Consider the following 16,588-nt stretch of genomic DNA (forward strand, 5'->3'; position numbering starts at 1 on the left):
CAGATTTAAAAAATTTTTTTTAGCCCCAAAGGGTTACTCCTTTATTTTCCAGTCTAGTAAAATAGGGTAGGGTCTATCCTCCTTTTCTTTTAAAAATTTAAAAATTGATAACCCCCTAGTGGAAATTTTATGGGACATTTTAGATTTCTGTGCACCTAACCCCTGTGAGAATGGTGGGACTTGCGTCCAGTCAGTATGGCCATTAGAGCCGCAACTTACAACATGTAAATGTCCACCAGGATTTGATGGTCACTACTGTCAGTATGTAGCTCTAGAAGTCTGTGAACTTCCTCTTAGTACAGGTTTGTTCCTCTTAGTACAGGTTTGTAAATTATGTAATGTTATTGTTTAAAGGGACTCCACTATAGTTTTTTTGACATGACGGAACTAGAAATATTTTTCCAAGATTTGTGTACCATATAGGGTTAGTTTGGACAAATAACTTATGTGCTAATTTTCAGATCAATTTCTTACCATGTTTTTCCAGAATAGTCATTTTTCTTGTATAAAATGATGAAAAAATAAAAAAGAGTTGCAATGCTTTTCATTCAAATCGGGCTAAGAATCGAACAAAAAATTCAATTCTGAGTAAATTTCTATAATTTCATTGAAGATTGAAGAGCCCTTCATTTGATTTATTTAAGAATTCCAAATTTTTTGTTTTTAGGCTTTTTTATCTCAGTGGAGCTCCTTTAACCCTTTCCCCCATGAGCATATTGTGAAAAATGGCCGATTTCAATGAAAAGCCTCCTGTTACAAGTTCAAACTGCTATGAAACTATGAAAAATGCTTCAATACTAATCAAACTTGGCACAAATGTTGACTCGACCATTGCCTTTGTAACGGCATGCTCATTCTTAAATTTCATGTTACCATGGCAACGAGGGGACATCTCAAAATTGCCAAAAATCACTATTTTGCCTCGATTTTTTCCATCAAAATTTATTCCAAAGTGCTGCAACTCCTCAGGGGATTGAGATAGAGTCAAAGGCTTTTCAGCGTTGGTTACACGTAAACTTATGATCGACCTGGGGTCATTTTTAGCTTCTCACAAGTCCAAAATTTTCTTGGCGATGAGGGGGACTCCGCCCCCCTTCAAACCCCCCTAACAGAAGGGGGCACATCCCCCTTCTGGCAACCCCCTGATGTATCTTTTGGATGGGGGGCGGCGCCGAAAAAGTGCTCAATTTTTATGCCCCCACAATGTGGGAGCATATAGTGTTGCACTTGTCCGTCCGTCCGTCAGCGCGTCAGTCCATCCGTACGTCCCGAATCTTGTGAATGCAACTCCTCTTAAACCGGATGACAGATTTTGCTTAAACTTACAGGGATGAACAACCTTAATGTGTAGATGGTAGTAAAGGAAGGAATTTTCGCTGCGATCAAATTTAACAGAATTATGGCCCTTTGTTGATTTTTTCACTAGATACTATGTAGAAATTTTGTGAACCCAACTCCTCTTAAACCGCATGGCAGATTTTGTTTAAACTTACAGGGATAAACAACCTTAATGTGTAGATGGTAGTAAAGGAAGGAATTTTTGCTGCGACCAAATTTAACAGAATTATGGCCCTTTGTTGATTTTTTCACGATATACTATGTAGAAATTTTGTGAACGCAACTGCTCTTAAACCGCATGATAGATTTTGCTTAAACTTACAGGGATGAACAACCTTAAGGTGAAGATGGTAGTAAAGGAAGGAATTTTTGCTGCGACCAAATTTAACAGAATTATGGCCCTTTGTTGATTTTTTCACTATATACTATGTAGAAATTTTGTGAATGCAACTCCTCTTAAACCGGATGGCAGATTTTGCTTAAACTTCCAGGGATTGATAACCTTAATGTGTAGATGGTAGTAAAGGAAGGAATTTTTGCTGCGACCAAATTTAACAGAATTACTGCAAAATCATTATTATTCGTGGGGCACTAATTTTCGTGGATTTCGTGGGTTGCTCAATCCACGAATTTAAGATCCAACGAACTTTTATACCAACAAATACGTCTCACAATGTCTTATTTCTAATCTCGGGTCCATACATTACACACATGCAACGGCGTATTTTCAGCCGATTATCGTGTTGCAAAGGTATATATATAATCAGGTAAGAGACAGATTTAATCAAAAAGTAGTTAAGGTTTATAATATTTAAGAAACTTGAAAGAAAAGTCGATGAAATGTCTTCAAAGTTCACTCTAAATTGTCGGGAAAAATGCTGCTTCCACATATACACATTACGGGGACTACTCGATTGTTGTGCGCTACTTGATTTTTCTTTAAACCAGAATACTTTACTGAATCAAGTAAATAACAGTATGGGGAAAAAAGTGTACCGAGGGATTTTTTTTAATCAAATGAATATGCTGTCATTATATTGTCCTATTAAAGAATTACTTGTTAACTTGGTGGAGGTGAAACATAAAGGTAAGGTGTTTCAGTGTTTAATTACGTGTACCGTGTACTAGTATCTGTATTTAATTACTAGTGCTGTTCTGTATATATCAGACACCTTTATTTACAAATAAGAATATAAACAACACATAAAAACACATAACAAGTTTCAAACTTTAATATTTTTCTAGGAATTATCATTAATTAGTAGCACATAATACTGTTTACAGTTAAACATTAAACATATAAACCAGTAATTACACGTGAATCGTAACTGTTTGTACTTTTATTTCAAATGCAGTATTAAACACGAAGAAGCACATTTTTTTTTCCAGTCATTAGCATTTAAAATCTTCCTATGAGTCATCATTTACTGTAAAAAAGTAAAAATAGAAAATTTGGTAAAACTAGAACACATTTATGTATACACATATACTCGTAACATAGCACGTTAATAACTGTTTGTACTTTTATCTTAAATATTGTACATGAAGAAGCACACATTGTACATGAAGAAGCACACTTTTTTAATTGTTTTGTTGAATTCAAAGTCCAGCCTTTCTAAAACCTGCCTTTACAAGATCCGGACGCAACATCATCTTTTCGTGGGTTGATATAATCCATTCTGCGTGCACGGGTTTTAGTGTCGCCGTCCGAAGGTCAACACTTGCGGCTGCCGTAGGATCGCACCCGTTCTCATCTAAGAGGGACACTACCTGTTGACTGTACCAATCATGGAAACATTGTTTCAATCCCTCCTTGTATTCATAATTTACCGACAAATCAAGTGGCTGAAGTTTGTCTGTACATGCAGCCGGCACAAACAGCGGGGTAATGTTATTTTCCTTAAGAAGTTCAATCAAACGCGGACTCTGGTGGGCCTTAAAAACATCAAACAGAGCGATTGCTTGTTGGTCACATTGGGAAAGTGGTAAGGTATCCCGGATGCTGTTTACGTATGGCACGATCACTTTTTCTACATACCGTATCATACTGTCCTCGTTACTCCAGTGCGATTCTGTGTGCGTAACATCCCAGTCATTCGGAAATCGAACACCTTTAGGAAGACATCTGTCAGACTTGCCAGCGTAAATCACTTGAGGCGGTAGTAGGGTACCATCTTTAGCAGCAGCGAGTAAGACGGTGATCTGGCGCTTGTCGTCAAGACCAGCTATGGTGACCTGGGTAGAACCACGCTCATCCATTGTCCATTCACCCCCGGGTACCATCTGGCAACCTGTCTGGTCCCAGTTAATAAAAAGAGAATCTGGCACGTTATGTTCCCTCACAACACTGTTAACCTTATCCACGAATTCCTTCTGAATATCGTCAAAGTCATTAACTAAGGATTTTGTAGCCTTGGTTCCCTTTCTTTTCACATAACCCATGCGTCTCAGTATCGACCAACCTAGAGACTTCTCAATCACTATATGTCCTCCATATTTCTTTAGCTTGTGACGTGAATTTTTCGTCATGATTCCCTCGGCTGCTGCTATCACAGTCCGCACATTTACAACACCACCCTTTAACCGAACCTGCCTAATGTACTTCTGTACGGCTTCGTCTTGGTCACCCAAAACGGTCGGAGCCCCACGTGGAGATCGTGCTAGAGTTGCTGAATCGGCCCCAATCTTTTTCTTCAATTTCACATACTGATCACGCATACTCCGAACGGTTGTTTCACTAACCTTCCGACCAAGTTTAGTCGTGAAGCACCTTGAAGCCTTGGGGACCCCGTTATCAATGGCATACCGTGCGATCTTTGCACGTGTTTCATCAGTGTAGTTACCGTATTCACCGCGTTTTCTCTTTCTGGATTCAGTTATGACGATTTCTACGGCGTCATTGGCAGCCCGGAATTTTCAACAAAAAAGAATTGCATTATTAATGCATTTTGATGATAAACGAATATATTTATTGAGAATACAGGCTAAATAATTTTTTTGACATGATTCAAGCGTCGGCTTACATTTGTACATTTTTTCATAGAAAACATATTGATTTGAATATTTATTGAATATATTGAAAATACAACATAAATATATATTTTAAAAGCTGTTTCGTAAACTAATAACTGACAACAATGTTAAACAAATGCGCTTTTATTTATTTCGTTCCGTAAGTCTATAATCCAGTGTATAATCAACATCATTTTTCGACATTTAAAAACACGCATAAAATTATGTGTTATTTGTAAATAAATATATAAATATGCAGTAAACTTTGAGCATTTTATGTTTTGTTATGAATGCAAATACAGTTTTATGATATTTCGATTCTACAAAGTCGGGAAGAAATGGAAAAAAATATTTAGAACGAGTGTATTGTTTGTTTAAAATTTGTCATAAGTAAAACATGTAAAATCAGAACGCCAATTCAATCTCTTAGCGTAGTTTATTTTCAATACTAGTACGACAAAAACACGGTGCATATTGTATTATTAATTAATTTAAATGTGTTAATACCTGAGTAGCAATAGCATCTGAAGCTGTTAAAGCTTCAGCAGGTTCTGGAAGTCCTGCAACACTCGGAGAACGAGTTTGAATCTTGCCCGTTTTTAACCATTGTGCAAGTGACATTGTTTTAAGTTACAGTAATTTAATAATATTAAGAATATTAATTCAGAAGTTTAAACGATCTGTTTGTTTTGAATACTTTGTAGAAAGTGACCATATGATAGGATTATGTGTTTTTATAATAACAATCATTTGGGACCCTGTGCATTAAATGTTGCCGATAAAACGTCTCTAATTGTCAATTTAATTGACGTGTGAAAAGATATTTCGTTTTATTGGGGGGGCTGTTATTGACACTCCAGAGGGCAGTTCTAATTAGCGACGTAATACACACAGTGTGGCGGATATATGTCACGCAACGGTGCACATCGATCGTAACTTGATACCGATGTAGTCTGATGTAAGATTTTTTGATTTTTTTTCTAAATTTTTTTTTTACATGAAAATGAAAATCAACGAATTTAAGAACCCACGAAAATGCCCTTTTTGATAAAACCACGAAATTTCAAGCCCACGAATTTATGTGAATTCACAGTATGGCCCTTTGTTGATTTTTTCATTATATACTATGTAGAAATTTTGTGAACGCAACTCCTCTTAAACCGGATAGCAGATTTTGCTTAAACTTCCAGGGATTAACAACCTTAATGTGTAGATGGTAGTAAAGGTATGAATTTTTGCTGCGACCAAATTTAACAGAATTATGGCCCTTTGTTGATTTTTAGTTTTCAACTTGTGGCACATGTAGTCCAAAAAATATTTGACCTAGAGTCATAAGATTGACAGAACAGTGGCGTGTGGGGGCATCCGTGTCCTGTGGACACATTTCTAGTTTAAACAACATTTCTCAAACGAAAGCTTATGTTTGGGGCCCAAATAGGACCATTTTTTCACTATTTGAGGCCTAAAAAGGGGGAGATGGTCGAAAGTGCGTTGTTTCGCGTATATATGTGGTAAAGGGTTAACAAAAAATGATGAAAAACTTTGGAATCACCTAAAAAATAGTTTTTCCATGTTAGCATGTCGTATTTCACCTAATTGTGGTGAAAAATTGTTGTTTTGTAACATTTATAATTTTTTTAGTTAACCCTTTCCCCCATGAGCATATTGTGAAAAATGGCCGTTTTCACTGAAAAGCCTCCTGTTACAAGTTCAAACTGCTATGAAACTATGAAAAATGCTTCAATACTAATCAAACTTGGCACAAATGTTGACTAGACCATTGCCTTTGTAACGACATGCTCAGTCTTAAATTTCCTGTTATCATGGCAACGAGGGGACATCTCAAAATTGACAAAAATCACCATTTTGTCTCGATTTTTTCCATCAAAATTTATTTCAAAGTGCTGCAACTGCTCAAGGGATTGAGATAGAGTCAAAGGCTTTTCATCGTTGGTAAAACGTTACATTATGATCGACCTGGGGTCATTTTTAGCCTCTCACAAGTCCAAAATTTTCTTTGCAATGAGGGGGACTCCGCCCCCCTTCAAACCCCCCTAACACATCCCCCTAACACATCCCCCTTCTGGCAACCCCCTGGTGTATCTTTTGGATGGGGGGCGGCGCCGAAAAAGTGCTCAATTTTTTAAGCAACATTTCTCAAACGAAAACTTATGTTTGGGGCCCAAATAGGACCATTTTTTCACTATTTTAGGCCTAAAAAAAGGGGGGGGGGGTCGAAAGTGCGTTGTTTCGCGTATATATGTGGTAAAGGGTTAACATTATCAGTGAACTATTTAGTAGTATTTACTTGTAAATTTGCTTAACTGTTCAAGATCCGTTACTCTTACATGAATTGTTACTAAATTACACCCCTTTGTAAGCTTTTAAAAATCCTTTTATAAGATTTTCTGTTCAAGTTTTATCCCAATATCTTTACTTGAAACTAAACATGTGTCTTTTGGGTAATAACTATAGGTCACTGAATTAGACTGAACAAGACCCATAACTCTAGTGTACATCGTTAAGAAGATAGTGAATGAATCATTCAATGTTATGAACTAAGAAAAAAATTATATGGATAAGGTTTCTTGTGCAAGCACTTTTTTACAACTATTTGTCACAGGGTGAGAAAATTTATTATGTACAGCCTGACCGAGACTTGAACCTGGGACCCTCGGAATACCGTACCGCGGCTCTACCGACTGAGCTATTCCGGCCGCTTACACATCTTCTCTCCTAAATAGTGAACTGTTCTGAACAGTGACTAATTGTTATTTGTTATTTTTCATATGAAACTTCATGCATACATCTTTACTGAATTATACCAATTGTGAACTTAAATAACTGTTGTTGTAATATTTAGCATAGAGAATAGTGCAGCATACTGTTCTTTTGCCTGATACTGTTAACTGTAATTAGTCCCCTACCGGTTTACCGGAGGGGACTTTAGGTTTACCCTCCGTCCGTCTGTCCGTCCGTCCGTCAGTCCGTCAGTCCGTCTGTCCGTCCGTCAGTTCGTCCGTCCGCAAAACTGGATCCCGCGATAACGCAAAAAGTACTGAAAATATTTTAATGAAACTTGATATATGGATAGATGGCAGCATGGAGATTATGCACGTCTTTTTCTTTTCTTCCTATGTTGAAAATTCTGGTTGCTATGGCAACAAATAGACTGAAAATATGGCAAATTTTACACATAACCTGGATCCCGCGATAACGCAAAAAGTACTGAAAATATTTTTATGAAACTTGATATATAGATAGATGGCAGTATGGAGATTATGCACGTCTTTTTCTTTTCTTCCTATGTTGAAAATTCTGGTTGCTATGGCAACAAATAGACTGAAAATATGGCAAATTTTACACATAACCTGGATCCAGTGATCACACAAAAAGTACTGAAAATATGTTTATGAAACTTGACATATGGGTAGATGGCAGTATGGAAATTATGCACATCCTTTTCTTATCTTCCTGTGTTGAAAATTCTGGTTGCTATGGCAACAAATATACTGAATTTCAAGATTTCTGATTCTAGTTTTTAAGTTTTTTCACTATAAGTTTTTTATTTCTTAAGGTTTTTTCTTCAAACTTTAAATATAAGTTGCTTGTCATCAACCACATCATATGTGACAAGGTTTACAACTCTAGCACAAAATTTATCAGAATTACCTCCCTTGAACTTAAAATTTTCATGAAAAAAACATTGTTTTTTTTTTTTTAATAACTTCTTTTTCTGAATGTATCTACTTCAAACTTCATATAATGTTTCTTATTATCACTTAACATTTGTGAGTGTTCAATACTCTAGCAAGACTATTTCCAGAATTATGCCCCTTTTGAACTTAGACTCTTTTTTCGAGAAATTGGTAATTTTTACTCCAACTTCTTCAATCATAGGATTTTAAAAATGTTATATTTTGATAACAGGGATGTTTAAAAAATAACTTTAGAGTGTCCTTCAGTCCGTCTGTCTGTACATAAAAACTGTTTCCTGTGATCACTTTAAAAGAACTTTTTCAACAAATTTACTTAAAATGAGAACATAAGTGAATGGCCAATGGCCCTTCAGAATGTTGCTTGGGCTCTTACCGGTAGGGGACTTATGGATTGCTTGCAATACTATGATAATTGCTTGTTGTTAATGGGAAATGATATTTGTGACATATTTTCTAAATGTGGTATTGTTTGGAAGTGGCTTTTAGGAAATATTTGAATACTGAAAAATACATATATTACCTTATTTTCAATAAATAAATTATAATTTAACAGGAAGTTGTTCAGATAGGTCATCCAGATGGTATTTTGACAGAACTACACAATCGTGTAGATCTTTCATATATAGTGGGTGTACAGGAAATGCCAACAACTTCCTCTCAAGGGAGGCTTGTGAGACTAGATGTAGGATAGGAGCTTGCTGCTATAGAACAATAAAGAACAAGGAGGCAATTATAGGCTATGATCTTCAAAGTTATGACATGTAAGTTGGTTGTTATGATATAGTATTTCTGTGTATCACATAAACCGCGGGGCAGGAGTGTAAGAAAGCCATATAATAAAAGCGATATTACACTAGTGTAATAACTCTTTGACATGACATCATTAATTTTGCTTTATACAAAAACATACCATTCAAGCTCGCTAATGTTAACGTTACACTATGGGCATGTCACTATAGGCATGAAAAAATGACTTTTTTTTAACTGTTCTTATTTTATATATGTGATAAATAGAATATTATATTGGTGTAGATTCAATACTAAATTTGTTGAAACTTGTTTAACAGTGTTATGCTCGCCAGAGGCTCGCATAATATGATTTTATTCAACTTGTTCAATAAATTCATCTCATTCAATATCCTCTATATATTATACATTATACTTACCTTGAGATATGCTCTACGTAGAAAATAAAATAAACACAAAAAAAACATGTGCAATTCTAAAAATGTTAGTGGTGTTTTTATCAATACTTCTATAATTGTTATAGAAGAGAATCATGAATCATTTGTTGTGAACTCCTCTCCTTTTAAATTTCTTCGTCAAGGGATTAATCATTAAATCTTTTGCCTAGATTCATGTTTGTAAATACAAATCAAAATATATCCTTTATGCATAAATGTTAGGGTAGAACTGTTGATTTATATAAACATAAGATAATGTACTGTCAAATATGAAAAAAACATCTAAAATAAGCTTAATATAATATATACATGAGTATTAGAGTATGATCATTGTTAAAACAGTTGTATATACTACTATTAGGTATGGTTTTGACGTGGAAGGACGAAGCCGCAGGGGAGATGTCAGAATTGAGGACAATGGTATTAAAACCGGAAGAAACCGGTTTTATCCAGACAGATATGATTGGCAAGGTACAACATAATTCATATAGTTCATGTATTGTATTTAAACGGTTTATATAAAAATTGTGTTGCACAAGGCTATATATAACTTAATTGCTACAGTATAATATCTGTAGAGCAACATCCTGGTGTAGTATAATATCTGCAGAGTACCACTCTGTTACAGTACAATATCTGCAAAGCAGTACATTATATCTGTAGAGCAGTACAATATCTGCAGAGCAGTACAATATCTGTAGAGCAGTACAATATCTGTAGAGCAGTACAATATCTGCAAAGCAGTACAATATCTGTAGAGCAGAACAATATCTGCAGAGCAGTACAATATCTTTAGAGCAACACCCTGCTACAGTGCAATATCTGCAGAGCAGTACAATATCTGTAGAGCAGTACAATATCTGTAGAGCAGTACAATATCTGCAAAGCAGTACAATATCTGTAGAGCAACACCCTGCTACAGTACAATATCTACAGAGCAGTACAATATCTGCAGAACAGTACAATATCTGCAGAGTAATACCCTGCTACAGTACAATATCTGCAGAGCAACATCCTGCTACAGTACAATATCTGCAGATAGCAAGACCCTTTGGTAAACAGATTTTTTGATTGTTACTGAAAATATTGGCTCTAGAAAGGTTAAATGATTTTGGTATTTTGTTTTGGGGCAAATTGAGTCTGTTATAAAGAGGTCATTGCTTTACAGAGTGCCAGCTGCTCAGCACAGGTTACTATTACAACACTAAAAATCTTAAATGGACTTGTCTATCTTTCAATCTGGACTAAACCATTTGTGATATTTTAGGGAAGATTTCAAAATATGTATTGACTGAATAGCGGACAGTGCAGACCATGACCAGACATCACAGAAGTGCCTGCTGAATATGGTCTGTGCAGGTTATATGGGATCAATGCAGTTTGATCATGGTCTGCACTGCTTGCATGGATAGCGTCAGTTACCATGTGCAGGCCTAGAGTTTAGGTAGTTTTACTGTCATGCTTTCTGCTCAAAAAAATCTTCACATCGGCCAATATTGTACCATTACAGTTATTTCTGGAACGTTGTTTTTTTCAAAATCTTAGGCATTAGACTATCTAAAATCACTCATCCTTTATGGCTATGTACTAAATTTGGTTATAAACTGTTAAAAAGTTATACTGAAGATTGTTCTGGAAATGACCAATTTATTATGATATTGGGGGATGTTAGAATATTTTTGGTGAGAAAGCATTACAGTAAAAAAAAAAATCTGGAAAATTTCCAAAGTGATCCCTCGGAAGCATCAATCACAAGAAAATTACATAAGACTTGGTAAGCCTACTTTAATAGTGACTTAAATCTTAATAAAAAATCCCATATTTTTCAGGATTTGATCGTAATGGTTTAGATCGTGAAGGCTATAATAGATGGGGCCTGGATAAAGCTGGATACACTCGTGAAGGATATAATCTAACAGGTTATAACCAGGCCGGGGAATATGATGGTAACATAGACTACAACAAGGATGGCTATGATGAGGAAGGATATAATAGGTATGGTTTAAAGTGGCCTTCAGCTTTTTTGTTTTTGTTGAAAAAACAATTCTGTGTTGTTTCACATGAAGTATTTCAGTGATTTTTATCTTTGAAAAGTGCATCATATCACTGTTAAGCCTTCTTCAAAACAGTATCCCGAGAGCTATTTATAGCCCATCACTATGATCAGTGATGTTCATTTCTAAATTTAGAAGACCAGGAAACAAAGCGCCTGTTTTACTAATTATGCCCCCATTTCGAAGAAAAGGGGGTATATTGCTTTGCACTTGTCGGTCCGTCGGTCCGTTGGTCCGTCGGTCCGTCGGTCCGTAGACCAAATGGTTTCCGAGTGATAACTAAAGAACCCTTAGGCCTAAGAACTTCAAACTTGGTATGGTGATTGGTCATGACCAGTAGATGACCCCTATTGATTTTGGGGTCAAGGGGTCAAAGGTCAAGGTCACATTGACCTTGTAAGCAAAAACGGTTTCCGATCAATAACTAAAGAACCTTAAGGCCTAGGAACTTCAAACTTGGTATGGTGATTGGTCATGACCAGTAGATGACCCCTATTGATTTTGGGGTCAAGGGGTCAAAGGTCAAGGTCACATTGACCTTGTAAGCAAAAACGGTTTCCGATCAATAACTAAAGAACCTTAAGGCCTAGGAACTTCAAACTTGGTATGGTGATTGGTCATGACCAGTAGATGACCCCTATTGATTTTGGGGTCAAGGGGTCAAAGGTCAAGGTCACATTGACCTTGTAAGCAAAAACGGTTTACGATCAATAACTAAAGAACCTTAAGGCCTAGGAACTTCAAACTTGATATGGTGATTGGTCATGATCAGTAGATGATCCCTATTGATTTTGGGGTCAAGGGGTCAAAGGTCAAGGTCACATTGACCTTGTAAGCAAAACGGTTTCCGATCAATAACTTAAGAACCTTAAGGCCTAGGAACTTCAAACTTGATATGGTGATTGGTCATGATCAGTAGATGATCCCTATTGATTTTGGGGTCAAAGGTCAAGGTCACATTGACCTTGTAAGCAAAAACGGTTTCCGATCAATAACTAAAGAACTTTAAGGCCTAGGAATTTTAAACTTTGTATGGTGATTGGTCATGATCAGTAGATGACCCCTATTGATTTTGGGGTCAAGGGGTCAAAGGTCAATGTCACATTGACCTTGTAAGCAAAAACGGTTTCCAATCAATAACTAAAGAACCTCAAGGCCTAGGAACTTCAAACTTGATATGGTGATTGGTCTTGATCAGTAGATGATCCCTATTGTTTTTGGGGTCAAAGGTCAAGGTCATATTGACCTTGTAAGCAAAAACGGTTTCCGATCAATAACTAAAGAACTAAGGCCTAGGAACTTCAAACTTGGTATTGTGATTGGTCATGATCAGTAGATGACCCCTATTGATTTTGGGGTCAAGGGGTCAAAGGTCAAGGTCACATTGACCTTGTAAGCAATAACGGTTTCGGATCAATAACTAAAGAACTTTTAGGCCTAGGAACTTCAAACTTGGTATGGTGATTGGTCATGATCAGTAGATGACCCATATTGATTTTGGGGTCAAGGGGTCAAAGGTCAAGGTCACATTGACCTTTTTGGTAAAAACGGTTTCTGATCAATAACAAAAGAACCCTTAGGCCTAGGAACTTCAAACTTGGTATGGTGATTGGTCATGACAGCAGATGACCCCTATTGATTTTGGGGTTAAGGGGTCAAAGGTCAAGGTCACATTGACCATGAAGGTAAAAACAATTTCCGATCAATAACAAAAGAACCCTTAGGCCTAGGAACTTCAAACTTAGTATGGTGATTGGTCATGACCAGCAGATGACCCCTATTGATTTTGGGGTTAAGGGGTCAAAGGTCAAGGTCATATTGACTTTGTAGGTAAAAACGGTTTCCGATCAATTACGAATGAACCCTTAGGCCTAGGGACTTCAAACTTGATATTGTGATTGGTCATGATCAGTAGATGACCCCTATTGATTTTGGGGTCAAGGGGTCAAAGGTCAAGGTCACATTGACCTCTTAAGTAAAAACGGTTTCGAATCAATAACTAAAGAACCCCTAGGCCTAAGAACTTCAAACTTGGTATGATGATTGGTCATGACCAGTAGATGACCCCTATTGATATTGAGGTTAAGGGTCAAAGGGCAAGGTCACATTGACCTTGTAGGTAAAAATGCTTTCAAATCAATAACTTAAGAACCCTTTGGCCTTGGAACTTCAAACATGGTATGGTGATTGGTCATGACTAGCAGATGACCTATTGATTTTGGGGTCAAGGGGTCAAAGGTCAAGGTCACATTGACCTTGTATGTTAAAACGGTTTCCGATCAATTAACTTAAAAAGCTTAGGCCTAGGAACTTCAAACTTTGTATGATGATTGGTCGTGACCAGCAGATGACCCCTATTGGATTTTGGGGTTAAGGGGTCAAAGGTTAAGGTCATGACCAGTTATACTTGATAACCCTTATTAATTGTTTGATCACTGGGTCAGAAGTCATGCATAATAACCTTATCACATGACTCATTGGCTGCTGATAGGGGGCATACATGTTTTACAAACATATCTTGTTTACATATAGAGAGTGGACCGGTAGATTAGAAGATATCAAGGGGTTTCCTCATTGTTTATGTATTGGCAAAAATCATTTTCCACGTCATTTCTTTTGATTTGACCATTATATAGAACGATGTATTCAAAAATAACATATGTTACATTAGGAAAAACTGAAAGCCGCTTAACATTTAGAAAGTTTATCATTTGCCATGAAGACCGTTGAACCGATTGTAAAGGGTTTTTGACACAAAGAGACTCAAAAAAATTTTTTTATTCCTATAACATTTGATAAAGCTATGGACCAATTACTTTTGTGCACAATTTCAGATCATTTGCTCAGTCTGTTTTTCCAGAATAATTATTTCAGTTATGGAAAATGACCCAAAATGAAAAGCGATTAAATGCTTTTAACTTCAATTTTCCTAAGAATCACACAAAATTATGATCTATTTAATTCTATGTTATTTCTTTATCATATTTTTGCATATATTTCAGTTTTATGTGCCAAAGTTGATCTATGTTACAAATTAAAATTTTATATTTTATGGCATTTGGACCTCAATGGAAATCCGTCAAGTGAATTATACCCTTTTGATAACCTTTGCATGTAAACTCTGTTATGTTTTACATTACAATGATGTTCTTTGATACTAAAAGGTTTATTTCATAACTGTTATTTCTTCAGACTTGGCTATAACTGTGAGGGTTTCAACAGAAACGGTTTGAATGCCTTTGGAACATACACAGAATATGTATATAGGTGTAGACAGGCTACTCTTGCACAATGTCAAAACCAAGAGAATGAATACACAGATGTGATACAATTCTCTAGAGGTAAAAAATGTGAGGACGTTAATTGCAGGGAGGCCAAGTGCGGCTGCGCTTATAATAATATGTCATACAAATTTGGGGAAACCTTCCGTGCCGGTTGCCAGTTTTGTACATGTACATACACAGGTGCTGTTGAATGCTCGTGTCCTCAGATTTATCGCAGGAAAGAAATACGCGATATGACCACTGAAGAGCTACAGAAATACCAGGATGCTGTGAAAAACTTGAATAAGAAGGGATTCCCCTCAGACTGGTTTCGCTTCGCTAAACTATATGCCGATCATAAAGCTCAAGCTGTCGGAAATACAGCCTCACTTCCATGGCACAGGAACTTCCTGCGTATGGTTGAGCAGAAGCTACAGGAGACTGATTGTTCAATAACCATACCATACTATGATTGGACACTTAATGCAGGAAACCAGCAAAAAGCAACTATATGGGCTGCAGATAAATTTGGTGGAGATGGTTCCGATATTACTGGATGTGTTGATCATCATGCATTCAAAGACTATTACCCGCCATATCTGGTTCCTTGCTTGAGAAGGAGATTCAATTTGGAAGTTCCACTCCCAGATGTAATTGACTTACAGATTGCACTGAATGAACCATCGTATGATAAATTCAGACTTCATATGGAATTGTACTTTAATATGTTTAAATCCTGGGTTGGAGGTCACATGGAATCAGACCTGAGCCCATATGATCCATTGTTTTTTTCAGTGGCAGCATTTATTGATAGGATGTGGTTGGATTGGCAGAATAAACATGAAGCTGGCCTCCTTAATTATCCGCAAGAACTCCGTTACATTCCCATGATGCCGTTTAAACTTTCACCAGACGACGTCATGGACAGTAAGAAACAGATGTGTGTTACATACTTTGCTCTTTCAGAAGCTGCAGTTTGCAATGTCACGCTGCCAAATCTCAATTATAACTCTCTTGGTTATGACAGGCATGGCTTCAATAGAGAAGGTTATGATAATGAAGGTTTCAATGTGTATGGTGTGAACCGTAACGGAGATGCAGACAACAGAGGAATTTATAATGTAAATGGATTTGATCGTCAGGGCTTTAAACGAAACGGTTACGACAGCATGGGTTTAGATAGGTTTGGTTTTTCTGAAGACAATTTTAACATTGATGGTTATGATTCAAAAGGTTTTGATAGAAGTGGTTATGATCGTTACGGGTTTGATCAGTCTGGTACAACGCCTTTTGGTTTCAGTAGAAATGTGACTTCCCTAGTCAATACCTTTCCGGACACGTTTGATGCATATGGTTATAACAAATATGGCTTTGATAGATATGGCTTGGACCGAAAAGGTTTTGATATGTTTGGATTTGACACATTTGGGTACGACCAGCGAAGATGTAATCGTTACTTCCTTGGGCCGATGTTGGTGATAGTAAAACGATGGGCTGAGATACAAGTTGATGCTGTTGATGATAAGGCCATTCGGATTATAACCAGAATATGTCCTGCACTGAATAACCTTCCTGAATGGATGTAAGTATAAAGAATTAAAACGCAACAGTAAAAATGTAAAAGTTTTATAAATCTTCCTATATTCTAGATTTTTATTGACTTATTAGTCATTAAAAGTGCTGTATGGTTGTTACGTTGATAAAGTAATCTTGTTATTATTTCAAATTAAAATTGGACATCTTTCAATAAAATTTTTCTTAGGTCGTCAGTTTTAACGTGTAAAATAATGTTGCCTGTTTAATAAAGCACATATAACTGAGTAAGTAATAGAAAGAGCATCAAATCACAAGGCTATCTGATTTGTATGTTGGAGGCATAGCCCCCAAGTATTAGTCAGATTGCCAAGAGTTTTAATGCTCTTTCTCTTCAAAGGCACAAATAAAAATTCTTTCCCTGTTGTCACAATATGAAACCTCCCAAAAAATAAACCAATGCATGAGCATCTAAATATCTTGTC

The 16,588-nt window shown here is 36.5% G+C and overlaps 1 protein-coding gene across 1 annotated transcript in view; it reads left to right on the top strand.

Annotated features, from left to right (window-relative positions):
* LOC132743895 (kielin/chordin-like protein) overlaps positions 1–16,588 on the top strand; it is a 146,143-nt gene that overhangs the window by 2,236 nt on the left and 127,319 nt on the right. The window contains exons 3-7 of the mRNA XM_060732489.1: positions 144–302; positions 8,623–8,830; positions 9,615–9,724; positions 11,083–11,248; positions 14,500–16,152. Of these exons, the coding sequence (XP_060588472.1) occupies positions 144–302; positions 8,623–8,830; positions 9,615–9,724; positions 11,083–11,248; positions 14,500–16,152 (2,296 nt within the window). The remainder of the gene's footprint in view (positions 1–143; positions 303–8,622; positions 8,831–9,614; positions 9,725–11,082; positions 11,249–14,499; positions 16,153–16,588) is intronic.

Source organism: Ruditapes philippinarum, unplaced genomic scaffold (assembly GCF_026571515.1).
Source record: "Ruditapes philippinarum isolate M1 unplaced genomic scaffold, ASM2657151v2 ctg53_1_1_1_1, whole genome shotgun sequence".
Lineage (NCBI taxonomy): Eukaryota > Metazoa > Mollusca > Bivalvia > Venerida > Veneridae > Ruditapes > Ruditapes philippinarum.